General features: G+C 53.6%; 2 protein-coding genes across 2 annotated transcripts; one reads left to right on the forward strand and one right to left on the reverse strand.

Annotated features, from left to right (window-relative positions):
• Window positions 1-451: 451 nt before the first annotated feature.
• LOC131910619 (cytochrome b-245 light chain) lies at window positions 452-10,709 on the forward strand. The gene is made up of 6 exons (XM_059262511.1): window positions 452-623; window positions 6,919-6,988; window positions 7,393-7,467; window positions 7,652-7,735; window positions 8,252-8,333; window positions 10,450-10,709. Exons 1-6 carry the CDS (start codon window positions 566-568, stop codon window positions 10,657-10,659), a joined length of 579 nt encoding a protein of 192 aa, XP_059118494.1. The 5' UTR covers window positions 452-565; the 3' UTR covers window positions 10,660-10,709.
• A 1,167-nt stretch (window positions 10,710-11,876) lies between these two features.
• Il17c (interleukin 17C) lies at window positions 11,877-13,309 on the reverse strand. Its single transcript, XM_059263047.1, has 3 exons — window positions 13,283-13,309; window positions 12,735-13,123; window positions 11,877-12,283 (listed from the first exon to the last, which is right to left on the reverse strand). Exons 1-3 carry the CDS (start codon window positions 13,307-13,309, stop codon window positions 12,025-12,027), a joined length of 675 nt encoding a protein of 224 aa, XP_059119030.1. The 3' UTR covers window positions 11,877-12,024.
• Window positions 13,310-16,515: the final 3,206 nt, after the last annotated feature.

Consider the following 16,515-nt stretch of genomic DNA (forward strand, 5'->3'; position numbering starts at 1 on the left):
GCCCCAGCCACTGTGCCCTCCTGTGACCTTCTCCTGCCTCCTTGTCACCCTATGCCGTACCCCAACATACATGCCGCTGCTGCTGAGCTGCTCTGGGCCAGAGACAACAGAGCAATAGTGTTCAGCTGTCCCCTGCTTTCTGGGGTTTCCCAGCCTTGCATATCATGTCCCCCCTCCCTCCACTTAGTCATGTGATCCAGGCCACACCTGCCCCAGCTCACAGTGGGTCGGAAGTAACTTCATCCTTTCCGATTTGTCTTTGATAAGCGTAGGAGCTGGGGAGGGGTGTGTGTGTGAAACTTACTCCAGTGGTCCTGGGGGCGAGGGGGGCATAAACCATCAAAAGTCACAGGCAAGTCCTAAGCACCCCGGGCACATTTCCAGCTGGAGGGATGCCCGAGGGGAGGCTGTCCCACCTACCAAGGCTCAAAGGGAAGGCACAGAGGAGGCCTCTGGGGCACAACCCGGAGGGGCGGAGCCTGAGCTGGGGGCGGTCCGATCCGTGAGGACTTGCAGAGTGGGCTGCAGAGTTGGACCTGGCGGCTGCGTGTTCAGGGTCTTCGCCATGGGGCAGATCGAGTGGGCCATGTGGGCCAACGAGCAGGCGCTGGCATCTGGCCTGAGTGAGTGAGGCGGGCTGCGGGCGGAGTGGCGGGTCAGGACCCCTGGGGCGCAGCGGAAGAAGCAGAGCTCCCGCTGGCGCTGCGGAACTCCCAGCGAAGGCTACCGGGGAACCCGGGGCTCGGAGCGGGCGGTGGCCGCTGCTGGCCTTGCTCGGCCTCCTGCTCTGCGACCCCGCCCTGCACCCTCCTCTGTCCGCGCTAGGACCTCGGAGGAGGAAGTTGCTCGCAGCTGGGGAAGAGGCATTCGCCCTGTGGTTTCCCGCCCGGTTAGGAAAACCCGCCGGAACACCCTCTTCTGTGCATAGCCCACTTGGCCTGGAGTCGGGGCTCTGGCTTTGCGGGTCGCTAGGGCTCCGTCTTCTCTTAGAGGGGCTTGGGATAGGAGTTGATCTCATCCTGGAGGAGCAGCTGCCTCCATCCCACAAGCGGAATGTGCGCAGAAACTATTTCACAAGAGTCCGGACACCGTTCAGTGATCTTAGCTCAGGTCTAAGGTGCTGGACACTTGGCTTTGGTTGAATGACGCTGGCCATGGCTCGAACAACCAGGATAGCCTGGGAGGTCTGCCAAGGGGTAGTGAGACCCCGGGGCTTCTCTGCACCAGGGAAGGAACCTAGTAGAACAGACCAGGAGCCTCATGCCTGAGACTAGAAGAAACTGTAGACATGCCTCAAAGCCAAAGCTAGCCAGGAAAGACCTGCAAGGGGGTGGGGTGGGGGTGGGAGTCCAGACTCAGCTCCACTCACCTGGGAATAATGCATAGGGAAGGTGATGGAGAAGACTCCATCACTTCCACACTGGAAGCACCATTCTGGGGTGGGAGGCTTTGAAGCTGAAACCTCTTGAGAATGGTGGGCCAGTTTAGACTCCTCTCCACTTCCCACCTGCCTGCCAGTGGTGGACAGTATACCGAGGACACTCCCTACACTTCAAAAGTTCCCTCCAGGAAGCAGAGGTGACAGAGACACATCTGGGGTGGGAAGACCCGGAGTCTCCTGTGAGTGCCAGCACGTCCTGTCTATACTGTCTACGTGTGCTGTGTAATTGTCCACAGTGCCCAGGCTGACACAACGGTCCTGTGTCATTTAGAGACAGAGTGGAGATCTAGAGAAGTCACCGGCTGTGGCCACTTTCTCCATCAAGTGGGACTTCCTCTGACTTTCCTTGTTTCTGGAAAGTACAACTACCCTGGGAAGGTCCTGGACAGTCTGGGTCTAACCAACAGGAACATAATCTTTTTAACATTTTATTTTCACATTGTGTGTCTGGGTATGGGCATGTGAACAAGTGCGGTGTTTGCAGACATAGGCTGGAAGAGGGCACGGGAGCTCCTGGAGCTGGAGTTACAGGTGGTTCCGGGCTGCTGATATGGGTGCTGAGAACCAAACTCGGGTCCTCTGCAAGAGCAGTGAGCCTCTTAACCACCTCTTAACCACCGAGCCTCCTCTCGCCTGGTTTTGTTTGTTTGTTTTTGTTTATTTGATTAACAGGGTTTCTCTGTGTAACAGCTCTGGCTGTCCTGGAACTCACTCTGTAGGCCGGGTTGGCCTCCCAAGTGCTGGGATCAAAGGCGTGTGTCACCACTGCCTGGCTGGTTTTGTTGTTTTTGTTTGTTTTGAAATCACAGAAAATGCCATCTATTCTGGCCACATCTTCACCTGACTCCATCCCAGGACCTTTTTCTGACTACCGGAGCCCCTGCTTGCCTCCTGGGCACTCTCCTGCCTTTTTTTTTTTTTTTTTTTTTTTTTTTCTTCATACAGCTTCTTTTCTGCTTCTGAGTTTCCTGAATGTGCAACAGGGCCTTTGCACAAACTGCTAGCGGATGCCTCCCTTCCCCTCTCCTCCTCTCTCAACTCAGATGTTACCTGCTCAGAGACATCCAACCTCATGTAGCCTGATTCCCTGGGATGAGGACCCTCTGTTAAAGCATCTTAAGCAAGCCATAGGCTCTGGTCTTTATGTTATTTCAGAATCCCTGTATACAGTAGTTGTTCTTGGTTGGGCTTAAGAATGAGTCCTGTGGTGGCGCATGCCTTTAATCCCAGCCCTCGGGAGGCAGAGGCAGGCGGATCTCTGTGAGTTCGAGGCCAGCCTGGTCTCCAAAGCGAGTTCCAGGAAAGGCACAAAGCTACACAGAGAAACCCTGTCTCGAAAAACCAAAAAAAAAAAAAAAAAAAAGAGTCCTTGCGTGTCCCTGGTGGATAAAGGGTGCCCCCTCCCACTAATGGTGGCAGCAGAGCAGAAGCTCAGAATAGACAGGACACCCTGAGGACTAGTGGACAGCAGGCTCAGTGAATGTATGACCAAAAGACCCCTCCTGCAGAGCACACCTTAATACTGACCAGCAAAACAGGAAGGTTAATATGTAGCTGAGCTACAAGCCAAGCATAAGAATAAACCAGTGCTATTTGAAGGTTCAGAGAGGGGCCTGAAGTCTGGGGATGCCCAGGACAATATGGCCATGTTTCCTGAGGCTGCTCCAGGGTCTCTGTGCTGGAGAAGGAAGGAGTCACCACCACAAGACTCACATAGGACGTATATCCTTGCAGCTGCCGTGAGCTGTTGTGGCCAGGGGTCAGGTGGAAAGGATCATGAACAGTCAAAACCTGAGATCTGGGCCTGTGCAGGCTGCTGGAGTGAGGCTGCCTTCACCCACAGATGCAGAAGCTAGAGAACTCTGATTTGAGGGAGAAGCCCTCAGCTGGCCACACAGGCTGCTGTGGAATGCACGCCCTACTGACATGAGCTCACATTAGCTCACTGTTTGAGGAAGTGAACCCTGTGAGGAGTCAGCACCCATAGGGCAGGGCACCCATAGAGCAGGGGTGCTGGTCCCACTGGAAAGCGAAAAAGTGTGCCTTGGATGCCAAAGGAGATCAGTGACCAACTGGATTTGAGAAAGTGAATTCACGTGCGGTGTCTACAGATGGACATAGGTCAAGTCTTGGTGGTAGTAGATACAGCGAGGATGCACAGCCCTGAAGACGGAACCAGAAGGAAGTTGGGAGGAACCACACAGACATGGGGATTTCTACATAGAAGTTGTGTCATACGTTGTACAGGAAGAGTGGACATGTGAGCGTCCGTAGTGTGGGGGAAGGGAGGTCTGGAGGCGGGGCAAACATTTCCCAGAAATGACTTTGGGCTGAAGAGAGTCAGAAGTGTTTTTCAGAACTAATGGAAACAAATCCCTTCTTGAACACATTGAAATGACATTAGACAAGGGGGAAAAGATCATGGGCAGCTTGTAGAGTTCTCAGATCAACCGTAGATGCCAGAAGACAGTGCAGCAATGATGTCCCGGAGGCCAGAAGACAGATGTCTTAGGTGCTGAGAAAAGGGCAAACCCTCCCCACTTGCACTGTCCTGCTGAGTTTCAGCTAACACACCCTCAGTGCAAAGGTGGATGTGCTTCAGCAAGAGGGAAGCTGAGGCCAGGGAAGGCGGCGCTGGAGCGAGAGTGGGAACTGTCAGATAGTAGCAATCGAGGCAGCAGAAGTGAGGCCGAGCTTCCGGAAGTCCACCCATGGCTAGGAAGAATGGTGCAGTAAGTAGCCTTACATATTTGGGAGAATTGATTTTCAAATATTAGGACAGGAAAGAGAATAACTTGGTCATGTGCATCTCAGTTTGAAAATTAGGAACTACAAATCACTACCTTTGAAAAATACATTTTTAGAAGTCGGAGTAAAACTTACAGCTGGGCGGTGGTGGCGCATGCCTTTAATCCCAGCACTCGGGAGGCAGAGACAGGCGGATCTCTGTGAGTTTGAGGCCAGCCTGGTCTACAGAGAGAGTTCCAGGACAGGCTCCAAAGCTACACAGAGAAACCCTGTCTCGAAAAACCAAAAAACAAACAAACAAAAAACCTACTGAAAACTTCTAGAATGGAAAGGAAAAAGGAATTTTTTTTTTTTGCTTTTTTTTTTTTTTTTTTTTTTGAAATAGAGTCTTGACCTGAAATCTATGATCCTTCTGTCTTAGCCTCGAGAGTGTTGGGATAACAGGTGTGGCCACACCCAGCTGAAAATGATACTTTAGAGAGCAACCAGTGTTCTTTGACACTGACCATCTCTCCAGCCTTCATGTATCAAGATCTTACGATTTTCTTACGTTTGGTGAAACACTCATCTTTCTAAATCTCCAGCAGGTTCCTGTATTTTATTGGTTTGTTTTGAGACAGGGTTTCAGGTTTCAGGGTTTCAGGCTGGTCTCAAACTCACTACATAGCAAAAGATGACTTTGAATTCCTTGCCCTCCTGCATCCACTTCCCAAGTGCCAGGATTCCAGGGTCTCATGCCTCCCAGCTGATCCTGAAACATGCTATGTAAGTGAGGCTGGCCTTGAACTCACGGTCTTCCTACCTCCACCTCTCAAGTGCTGGGGTTACATGCAAGCCCCCCATGTCCAGTTTAAGCATTGCTAGGGATTGAACTGAGGGCTTCATGCATGCTGGGCAAAGACTCCACTAACCCAGCCACTTCCCTAGCTTGTTCATTTGTTTGAAAGAGGGTCACACGTAGCCCAGGCTGTTCTCAGATTCACTGGGTTGGCCTTGAACTCTGATCCTCTTGCCTCTACTTCCCTAGTACTCAGATTATAGTTGGGCATCAGCATGCTAAGATAGTAAGCACATGGAGGTCAGAGGACAGTTTAGAGTCAGTTCCCCCTACTTCGTGGGTCCTGTCATCAGGATGAATCAGATTTGGTGGCAGGTGTCTTGACTCACTCCATCATCTCGCCAGTTTCATAAAATATCTCAAATTCACTCTTACTATTGGTTAAAAAATAAAAACATAGCCACATCACCTTATCCATTGCAGCTCTAGACTAGAAGCCTCCAACTATCCCAAGGACAGAAAAATGAATCAATGAATTGTGGTTGACCCAGGGACCAGAAAAGCAGTCAATTAAAAAGAAAAAAGGAGCCGGGCGGTGGTGGCGCACGCCTTTAATCCCAGCACTCGGGAGGCAGAGGCAGGTGGATCTTTGTGAGTTCGAGGCCAGCCTGGTCTACAGAGCGAGATCCAGGAAAGGCGCAAAAAAGCTACACAGAGAAACCCTGTCTCGTAAAACAAAACAAAACAAAACAAAACAAAAAAAAAAAAAAAAAAGAAACTGAAAATTATACCAAGTGGTGGTGGTGCACACCTTTAATCCCAGTGCTCAGAAGGCAGAGGCAGGTGGATCCCTGTGAGTTGGAGACCAGTCTGGTCTACAGAGTGAGTTTCAGGACAGCCAGGGCTGTTACACAGAGAAACCCTGTCCCATATAACCCCCCCCCAAAAAAAAAAGAAAGAAAGAAAGAAAAAAGGTAAACAGTGGGGTGTGGTGATCCATGCTGCATGGAGAGGGGGCGCTCGGGAGTTCCAGACCAGCCAATGTCTGGCTTTCTCAAAAACAACAACGACAGAAGAGTGATCTGTTAATTATTTACACAGCCCATCCTTCAGTTTCATCTGAGCTAAAGACACAGACACAAGAACTTTCTGAAATGAGGGAGGTTGTAAGTCACGTGGTTCTGTGGGGGAACTAAGTGTCACACTTGCGTATTCTGCTCTAATGAGGTCTTGAGTGGGTTGGCTGGCTGAGATGACGGTAGGGCCATGTGACTGTGGCCCAACCCTGTGCAGGTTTTTGGTTTTTGTTTCCTGGGGATGGAACCCAGGTATGTGCTGCTTACAAAAGGACCAAGAAGAACCACCGCAGCTGAAAAGAAAGGACAGTAGCTGTCAGGCAAGCAAGAATGTAAGCTCTAGACAGCTGCCATGGAGCTGAGGCAGGACTCCCACCAGCAAGTTCAGCTCGCCCTGGCCATGTCACCGAGTGTCCCCTCTGCCCCATGTACCCCCTGCAATACAAGCATTTCCTTTCTGGGGCGGTGCCCTGCCCCAGTGAGTAGAGAATTGGAGGTGGTCCTTCCCCAGGGGCAAGCTGAAGTGGGTTCACACCTGCAGCAAGGGCCACCTCCTGACCACTTCCCGACCATCTCCTGACCACCTCCTGACCACCTCCCAACCACCTCCCGACCATCTCCCGACCACCTCCCGACAACCTCCCAACCACCTCCCGACCATCTCCCGACCATCTCCCGACCACCTCCTGACCACCTCCCGACCACCTCCCGACCATCTCCCGACCACCTCCTGACCACCTCCCGATCACCTCCCGACCACCTCCTGACCACCTCCCGACCATCTCCCGACCACCTCCCGACCACCTCCCGACCACCTCCCGACCATCTCCTGACCACCTCCCGACCACCTCCTGACCACCTCCCTCCATTCTTAGTCCTCATCACAGGGGGCATCGTGGCCACTGCCGGGCGCTTCACACAGTGGTACTTCGGTGCCTACTCTATGTATCCTTCTACGGGGGACCAGGAAGGTGTGGTGATACAACTGTTTCCAAGGCTAGCACTTCACAGTTTACAGAGTGCTACACCTATCCTATTTGGCCACAGCCTCAGGAAGCAGGACCAGTTTTAGAAGCCAAGGCCCAGGGCTGGGGAGCCACTTGCCAAAGGCCACAGAGTGGGTTTCGGGCAAACATGGAGCTGAGGCCCACGATCCCAAGGCTTGGATTGGAGTCCACTGCCTCCTCCCTACCTTGCTGGACAGAACCTGAGGACAGATGGGAGAGGGGGCTATGGGAGAGCTGGCTATTGGAGAGCGGGTATGGGCCAGTGGCTGTGCCTCCGTTTACCTATCAGCACAAGTACACACTAGCTTAGGCCAAGCGTGGCTTTCCTTAACCACTCCACAGCGCTGCGGGTGCGCTTATCTGTCTGCTGGAGTACCCCCGGGGAAAGAGGAAAAAAGGCTCCACCATGGAGCGGTGGTAAGTCATTCCCACCTGAGTGGCCTGGGGCTGGCTTGTCAGGAGCTTCCAGCCCAAGGCCTGCCCAGCTGCTGGGCCCATGTGACCAGGAGGAAAAGGGTCTTCCCTGGAAGGGGATGGAGAGGGAGTGACAAGGGGTCCTGAGTGTGACTGGTGTTGCCCCCATGACCTGTCTTCCCTCTAGTGGACAGAAGTACTTGACGACTGTGGTGAAGCTGTTTGGGCCCCTCACAAGAAATTACTACGTCCGGGCTGTCCTCCACTTCCTGTGAGTCCCCCTGCCAATGCCCTGGGTAACAGGAGGCTAAAAGGAGACATCCTGTGGGTCTGTAGCCTGAGCAGGAGGTTAGGGCTCAGCCAAGCCCCTTCTTCATTGATGTTTGTCCAGACTCTAGAGAAGCCCAGCTTTTAGAGAGGGCGGAAGGTCCCAAACGTGCATCTGTCATCTGTTGTGTGGTGCACACCAAACCTAGCAGCTGAGCTCCAGTGTGGTGCTGGGTGGTTCCCCGTGCTCTGTTACACCTGCTGTTTCTCTTGCTAAGCCTGGACTGGGACACGCCCATGTGGCCACACTCCCTTTCCCCAGCACAGTAGCTGGGGCTTGCATCAAAAGACACATCACCGCAGAGGACAGTTCATACCCAACCTCGGCTGGACCTGGGCAGAGCCAGCCTCTGCTCATTCTGGGGCCCTGGGGATGAAGTCTCCCTCTGAGACCTTGTGACCAAGGGCTCCAGATCCCCTCTGACTGTTGTCTGCTGGCTTCCTCCTGTTACCCCTCAAGGTTGTCCGTGCCTGCAGGCTTCCTGCTGGCCACTATCCTGGGGACCGTCTGCTTGGTCATTGCCAGTGTGATCTACCTGCTGGTAAGTGGCTGCCCTCTATAGTAAGCTCCTCCACCCCCAGTTCCCATGTCTTTGGTGCTCTCGGCCTTCACGACAACATACTTGCTCACATCAGCTTTGGTTAACGCACCTCTGCTGTATACGGGGCACTTCCCTGTTGAAGCTGAATTGTAGCTCTGTGGAGCAGGTGGATAAACTCAGAGAGGCAGTGTGACTGGCCCAGGTCCTACCTTGCTCGTCGAAGTCTGCCTGTGTTTGGGGCCGTGTCAGGTGTGATTCCCAGAGGCTCATGACACAGAAGCATCTACCTGTCTTATCTGTCTATCTATCTATCTATCTATCTATCTATCTATCTATCTATCTATCTATCTTTCTATCTATCATCTACCTACCTATCTGTTTATTTTTAGAGAAAGAGAGGGTTTCATGTAGCCCAGGCTGGCCTCAAACTTGCTATGTAGTTGAAGAGGCCTTGAACTCACTCTCCTCTTACCCTCACTTCCTAATGCTGGATGACAGTTGTGTGCTACTTGACCTAGCTTAGCGTGTGTTCCTTAAAAGTCTTTTTTCATTTTCTGAGATCATATAGATAGCTTTCTGATTCTCTTCTGCAGCTCCATTCTTGTCTTCTGTATAGAATGTTCTAGCTTATTGGTTAGAAGGTGTAGCCACAGGGGTTTGAAGGTGTAGCCACAGGGGTTTGAAGGTGTAGCCACAGGTGTTTGAAGGTGTAGCCACAGGTGTTTGAAGGTGTAGCCACAGGGGTTTGAAGGTGTAGCCACAGGTGTTTGAAGGTGTAGCCACAGGTGTTTGAAGGTGTAGCCACAGGGGTTTGAAGGTGTAGCCACAGGGGTTTGAAGGTGTAGCCACAGGTGTTTGAAGGTGTAACCACAGGTGTTTGAAGGTGTAGCCACAGGGGTTTGAAGGTGTAGCCACAGGTGTTTGAAGGTGTAGCCACAGGGGTTTGAAGGTGTAGCCACAGGGGTTTGAAGGTGTAGCCACAGGGGTTTGAAGGTGTAGCCACAGGGGTTTGAAGGTGTAGCCACAGGGGTTTGAAGGTGTAGCCACAGGGGTTTGAAGGTGTAGCCACAGGTGTTTGAAGGTGTAGCCACAGGGGTTTGAAGGTGTAGCCACAGGTGTTTGAAGGTGTAGCCACAGGGGTTTGAAGGTGTAGCCACAGGTGTTTGAAGGTGTAGCCACAGGGGTTTGAAGGTGTAGCCACAGGGGTTTGAAGGTGTAGCCACAGGGGTTTGAAGGTGTAGCCACAGGGGTTTGAAGGTGTAGCCACAGGGGTTTGAAGGTGTAGCCACAGGGGTTTGAAGGTGTAGCCACAGGGGTTTGAAGGTGTAGCCACAGGGGTTTGAAGGTGTAGCCACAGGGGTTTGAAGGTGTAGCCACAGGGGTTTGAAGGTGTAGCCACAGGTGTCTACGTTTCCATCTGTGCTGCAGAGTTTCCATCTCTCAAGCATTGTGGGATACTAAATTTATTTATTTATGGTTTTTGTTTTTGTTTTGTTTTGTTTTTTGAGACAGGATTTCTTTGTGTAGCCCTGTCTGTCCTGGAACTTGCTCTGTAGACCAGGCTGGCCTCGAACTTAGAGAGATCTGCCTGCCTCTGCCTCCCGAATACTAGGATCAAAGGCGTGCGCCACCACTGCCCTGTGGGATACTAAATTTAAATGCACATTCCCAGATACATTGAGCCAGCTGCTGTGGAAGTGCATGTGGGGTGGGGGATGGCAGCACTGTTTCCAGCAAGTACTCTGCTGGCATTCTTTAACACCCAGCCCTACATGCTTCCTACAGAATGCTGGACACCCTTGGGGAGGCCTTAGTGTGGATGGGTATCCCTTGGAGGGGACCTGGGAGCTGTGTGGATCATGGAATTTGTACCTGGAAGTGTTTCTGGGAGTGTTATAGAAGTCCAGGGGCTCTATGTCCCCTCCTCTGCAGGGCCCTCCTGGCACAGCCGCATAGCTTGGGTTTGGTGTCAGGCTGACTGTGTGGCTTGGGCCAGTCAATTAATGTAAGCCATTCCCACCCTGCTTAGGGATTAAGACCCAGGTCCGCTTGGAGTCCATCGTGACAGTAAGCAGCTTGAAGCATACATAACATAACACCCCTCTCTGCCCCTCAGGCAGCCATCCGGGGTGAGCAATGGACCCCCATTGAGCCCAAACCCAAGGAGCGGCCACAGGTTGGAGGCACCATCAAGCAGCCACCCACCAACCCCCCACCCCGGCCACCAGCGGAGGTCCGCAAGAAGCCAAGTGTAGAGGAGGAGGAGGCAGCCACGGCTGGAGGCCCCCAGGTCAACCCAATTCCAGTGACAGACGAGGTTGTGTGACCCGCAAGGGCTGTCTGCAGCTCCCGCTTCAGGTTTCCTGGAGTTGCTGCCGGGGGTGGGGTGGGGTGGGGTGGTGGTGATGCCCACTGTAATAAACATAGTGACTAGCTTGTGTGGACACGTGGTTCTTCCTGTGAGGCTGGGGGAGGGGCTGTGGTCGGCACTAGATCTGTCATGCGCTCGGTCCTGTCTGGCAACCTGAAGGCCTGACAACTGCCCCGTGGACCCTGGGTGGGCTCATGCTTACAAGTGGGAGCCTGAGTCTAGTCCAGGTCTTCCCATAGTGGAAGCCACTGGCTCCCAGTCCCTTCACCAAAGGTATCCAAGGGTCCAGAGTACACGCTGCTGTCCTAGTGGCTCCTGGCTCTAGGCTGGAGTCTAGGTCTCCAGTTTGGCCTCACAGCCCTGGGTCTCTACTACGGAGAGGCCTGGCAGGGTCATGCTGGAAAGGCCTGCCTGTCTGTCTTGATGCAGAGGAGTGTTCCGGGGGATTGACTTCCGGCAGAGATGCTGTCCCCAAATGGTCAAAGTAATAAAGAATAGAGAGCACGATGTGACCTTGAGGAAAAATCTATCGCCTGCTTGGGGCGGCAGCTGCCTCCTGTAGAAAGGTGGAGTCCCAAGCTAATGGCTGTGCATGTTGTGTTGAAGGCCCTCTCCACCCCAGCAGCACCTTCTCAACATGCACTCACTCCTTAGGGAAGGAATTTGGGGCTTCAGTAGCCTCTGAGCACCCACTGGGTGGACAGGACCAGGAGGGAAGAAAAGTGGACTTGCAGGAATAATTAAAAGGAAGCACTGAACTATGTCCATTTAATAACAGTTAAAATAAATAATTGTTTAAAAACAGCTGGAAGGGCTGCATCAAGCAGAACCAGGACTCTGGGGCGACACAGAGCCAGCTCCTCATCTCCCTGCCTGTCACTGTGGCTAGAGGTTCAAGGAGAGGCCCACCCCACCCTCTCTTTTGAGACAGTTTCATTATGCAGCCTTGGCTTTCCTGAAACTCACTGGGTAGACCAGGCTGTCTGAGAACTTGAGGCCTCCGCGGAGGGCTGGGACTCCAGATGTGCCTTATAGCACGCCCAGCTCTCCCCTTTGGTAACAGGGTAAGCTAATGCTGGAGAGCCACTGGGAGTGATCCTTCTAGACATGGGGATGCCTGACCTCCCCAGTCCTGAGATCAGCAGCTTGCATCCGGGCACCGGTCAGGGCAAGGGCTGGGTGTAGCCTCGGCTGCACTTTTGAGTCAATAAATAAGCAATAAATACATATAAATAGCAGGCGTCCTCTGAGGGGATGCCCGGACTGTCGGGCCTGGAAGGAGCCCGGCGTACCGCGGTGGGGCCGTGGCAGAAGTCCTCGCTATGCAGACCTGGGAAGAACACAGGTGCAACCAACAGGCACTCGGATGAACTCAGTGTGGAAGGTGAAGGATCCCGGGGTAGGGTCCGCTGTCCCGTCCTGGGAGCAGGGCTGTCGCCGCAGCACCAGCAGGCTCTGTAGCAGCTGCACAGAGTTCAGGGCGGCTGTCTCACGGCCGGTCTTGGCGTTGATGCAGCCACGACACAAGCATTCCGCCACCGCCAACTTCTGTGGGTAGCGGTTCTTGTCGGTGTCGATGCTGTGGGGACAGGAGCAGTGAGAATACTCACTCTGGCCCTATCTAGAACGCGTCTGAGCTTTCACAAGCAGCATGGTGGGCACAGCATCCCTCCCCGCCCCACTTGGAGCTCCGCCCTCTCGTGGCTGCATGGCTTGCTCTGGAATGGGCAATCTGAGAGTTCAGGATTCGAACACGCTACAGACAAAGGTGCAGGCACCAAGATGGCTGGCATTCAGTTGGTGCTCAATAAACGATGTTGCCTACATTTAACCCATGGCCTCTGAGAACACAGAAGCAGGGACTTTAATGGGGGCCCCTGGTCTCACTAGGCCCAAGCTACAGCTTTGCAGGGGAATGTGTTTTTAGAGGGTGGGGTAGGCATGCCCATTGAACAGACGAGGACCTAGGGCTCCAGAGTAGGAATACAGTCACCCTACCACCCCACCAGTGGGGACCCCATCAACCTCACCGATATCTCCATGGTGAGATGGAGCGCTGGTGGGTGTCAGCTTCCAGTACATCCTCTGGTCGCAGCACAGGGCACTGTGTTCCAGCTGGAGGTCTTTCATACTGTCTCCTATGGCCCGTGGCCTCCAAAGTGGACACCAGGGCCACAGGGAGGGCCTGCTCCCACCTGGCACTTCGAGTTAGCAGGTGTGGGGGAGCCTGGCCGTGAGACAGTTCCTCAGCAGAGTAGCACCTCAGGGTCCCATGGCTTCGGGGTCTCCCCCGGAATGAGAGATCTTGGTGGGTGATCCCAGTAGGCAACCAGGCTAGAAGCAGGAGATGCTGGGGAGCAGGCAGGTGTATGGTTAGAGGTAGCCCAGAGAACACCCCATTTCCTCCAAAGCTTGCCGGCTCTCACTGAGAAGATGGAGTTTAGACTTCCTTCTGAAGGTGGGGAAAGAGACTTAGCCGAAAGGCATCCCAGTGCACCCAGGCTCAGACAGAAGGCCCCAACATCCACCCTTCTGGGACAGGCTGTCATTATGAGGCTGGGCAAGGTGCCAGGCTCACCATCACAGTGGCAATGACAGTGGCCATGGCAGCAGATGTGGAGCAGCCTCACACCTGGCGACGGTCCCAGCGCTGCACCTGGCGGAGACCGGCTGTGTGCGTCTTTATACCTGGGACCACGCCTGGGGAAAATCCGACGCTGCTTCCTCCTCTGGGTCTGTCCCTTTGCATCAGAGTTGTCGTCCAGGTAGGTCCTGAGGACAGCTGCTGGGCCCTGCCCTGCCACGCCCACCCCGTCACAGATCCTTAGGAGCCCCTTGGAGACAACCTCTACCCAAAGGGACCTTCCCAGTGGGATGCCTGTGAAAAGCCAGGGACCCTGACTGGGGGGACATTCTGGAAGGAGGAACTGGGGATTTCAGCCAAGCTGCTCTCAGCAGCCTGCCGCATTGATTTGTGTCAGTTTTGCTATTTGAGCTCACTGACTCTGCGGTTGGGACTGGGGTTCAGTCTCTGGACCTGTGTGTGAATGGACACCGAGGTTGTGCTTCTTGCCCAAGGTGGTCATAATGTACCCCCCTGAGTAGTCAGGAGAGATGGTAGCTAGGGATGGATGTCCTTAGGTTTTAGCGAGGGTTCTATAGGTTTTTAATTTTTAAAAAAACTTTGAAGTGGGTAAGTCTCTTGTCTGCGTGTGTGCCTGGTGCCCATGGAGAACAGAAGAGGGCCTTGGACTTCCTGGAACTGGAGTTAACGGCTGGTTGTAAGCCATCAAGTAGGTGCTGGGAACAGAACCTGGGTCTTCTGCAAGATCAGCCAGTGCTCTTAACTGCTGAGTCTCCTCTCCTACAGTCTTTTTATTCAAGGTAAAAATCCTGGGGCGGGCCGGGCAGTGGTGGCGCACGCCTTTAATCCCAGCACTCGGGAGACAGAGGCAGGCGGATCTCTGTGAGTTCGAGGCCAGCCTGGGCTACTAAGTGAGTTCCAGGAAAGGCACAAAGCTACACAGAGAAACCCTGTCTTGAAAAAACCAAAAAAAAAAAAAAAAAAAAAAAACTGGGGTGGGGAAGGGTAAGCCTACTGGAAATGAGTGCCGTTATTGAAGGAAGCTTGTTCGAACCTGGAGCCACCTGAAGTGCCCCTCCCTGACTGAATCCCATATAGCTCAGCTGGCAAGGGTGGGGCTGGGTACTGCGGGGGCTTTTATCTGAAAAGGAGGACAAGTGTGAGCCAGATCTTGGGATGTTTTGAATGCCTAAGGTTTGGATGTCATTCTGGGAAGGCCTCTACCCTGAGCCCCTTGGGGTTCTGGCTACTTCCAAAGCAGAAGGGCCTGTCTGTCCTGGTTTTTGCGAGAGTCTAGAATGTCCAGCTGTGGGCAGGTCGAGGGAGTGTAGCCACAGATCCTTTTTTCAACCTCCACACTTAGAAGCAGCATCAACCTGAGGGCAGGGGCTGTGGCTCAGCCTCAGAGCTGGGGCAGCACATCGGGGTGCCCTGTGAGTGACATCCCAAAGGGATGAAGGGACAGCTCTGCTCACTGACTTGAAGGGCCATCATGGGGTCGGTTGAGTCACTGGAGGCTGACTGTTCCTGTCACCAGATTCACCGAGCACCAGGCTGCTGGCCTGTTCCCAGGGCCTCTCAGAATTTGGTGTGGCCATTCCCAGCCCCTCCCCCCACATAGAACAATGGCAGAAGTGGGCTGAGACTGGCTAAGTGCCCCAAGAAGCCCCTTCTGAAATGTCCTCAAGGAGCCTGAAGCTGGGGCTGAGGTGTTTTGTGCAAAGCCCAGCCATAGGCCATCCCTCGCCTGGCCTGCTGCCCTCCTGTTTCTCCCTGGCACATCCATATGCCCACCAACATGCATGTAAACACCCACATATCCGCTGTAGCTGCAGGGCTCCAGGTCCTTGGAGGAGATCCTGGTGGACATAGGTGGGGTTTTCCAGGCCACGAGTTTTCTACCTAACCAATGGGCACCCCGACATGATTCCCATGGCCTTTCTGCATTGTGAGTCTGTGAGTCACAAGACACAGGTGGGAAGGAGGTAGATTTCAGGTGAGGGAAGAGTTGGGCCAGCTACATCCTGGAAAGAGAGGGCCAGGTCAGTAGATTCCAGCCTCTGCTTGGGTTGAGTCTTTCTTTATACAATGCCCTGGGAAGAGCAGAAGGAGAGCAAGGAGAGAGAGGAGAGAGGAGAAAGAGAGAGAGAGAGAGAGAGAGAGAGAGAGAGAGAGAGAGAGAGAGAGAGAGAGAGAGAGGAGAGAGAGAGAGAGAGAGAGAGAGAGGAAAGAGGGGAGAAAGAGAGGGAGAGAATCAGAAATGGGGGGAAAGAAACATCAGGAAGAAAGGCCCACTTCCAGTGTCCCACTCTAGACCAGCCATCTGCCCCTCCAGTGCTACCTCTCCCAGAGAGGAGCCCAGAGGGGCCCCGTGACTCCTTAAGGAAAGGCCTGTCAAGGCAGTACCAGTGGGAGGGCGTCCACTGACGGCCTCACCTTCTACCTCTCTGCCATCTTACCTCAGGCCCAGGAGAAGACAGGAACATCAACAGTGGCTTTGGAGACATGTTCAACTAAGGCTCTGTTTACACTCTTCAAGCTCCAGCTTACCCCACTTCCCAGGCAGGGAAACTGAGGCCCAGGCTGGCAGCAATTTACCCCAGGCTGTATAGCAGCAAATGTGTTGGCAGAGCTGAGTTTTAGCCATGCTGGGATCAGCCTGCTCGGTGTCTGGTGTACTTAAGTACAGTACCTATTGTCTCTCCTGTTTCTACCTCAGCTTTACTGGCGCAGAGGGATCCTGAAGACAGAGGGAGGACACTGGGATGACTGGGTGGAGCCCAAGGTCTCAAGAGGCAAGAGGCCCATGTACCTGCTGGGTACTAGCCTGGGACTTCATGGGGGCTAAGCTGGCCCAGCAGTTACTCTCAATGAGCTGCTCCACCTCCTCTGCCAGGTCCTAAGGCTGGGATCTGTGGACCTTGCTATGACCATTTTCCAAACGGAACTCAGAAGAGTTGACCGGGCCCCCTGCCTTGGCTTACAGCAGCTCCTTGCTGGTCCTGTGGCCTCACACTTGTGGCTGGCAGCTATCCTGTGCCCAGCTAATCCCATGCACAGATTCAATCCATTCTGCCCAGCCCTTGAAATACAGGACACTCCTGGGCCAGCATGGCACCAGCATTCTGGCCTCTGAGCTCCCACATTCCATGGGAGTACTGAGAAGGCAGCAGGACGCTAGTCCAGCTTGGTCCCAGACTATGTCCTGGAACCTTTGGTCTCAGTGC

Source organism: Peromyscus eremicus, chromosome 5 (genome assembly GCF_949786415.1).
Source record: "Peromyscus eremicus chromosome 5, PerEre_H2_v1, whole genome shotgun sequence".
Classification (NCBI taxonomy): Eukaryota; Metazoa; Chordata; class Mammalia; order Rodentia; family Cricetidae; genus Peromyscus; species Peromyscus eremicus.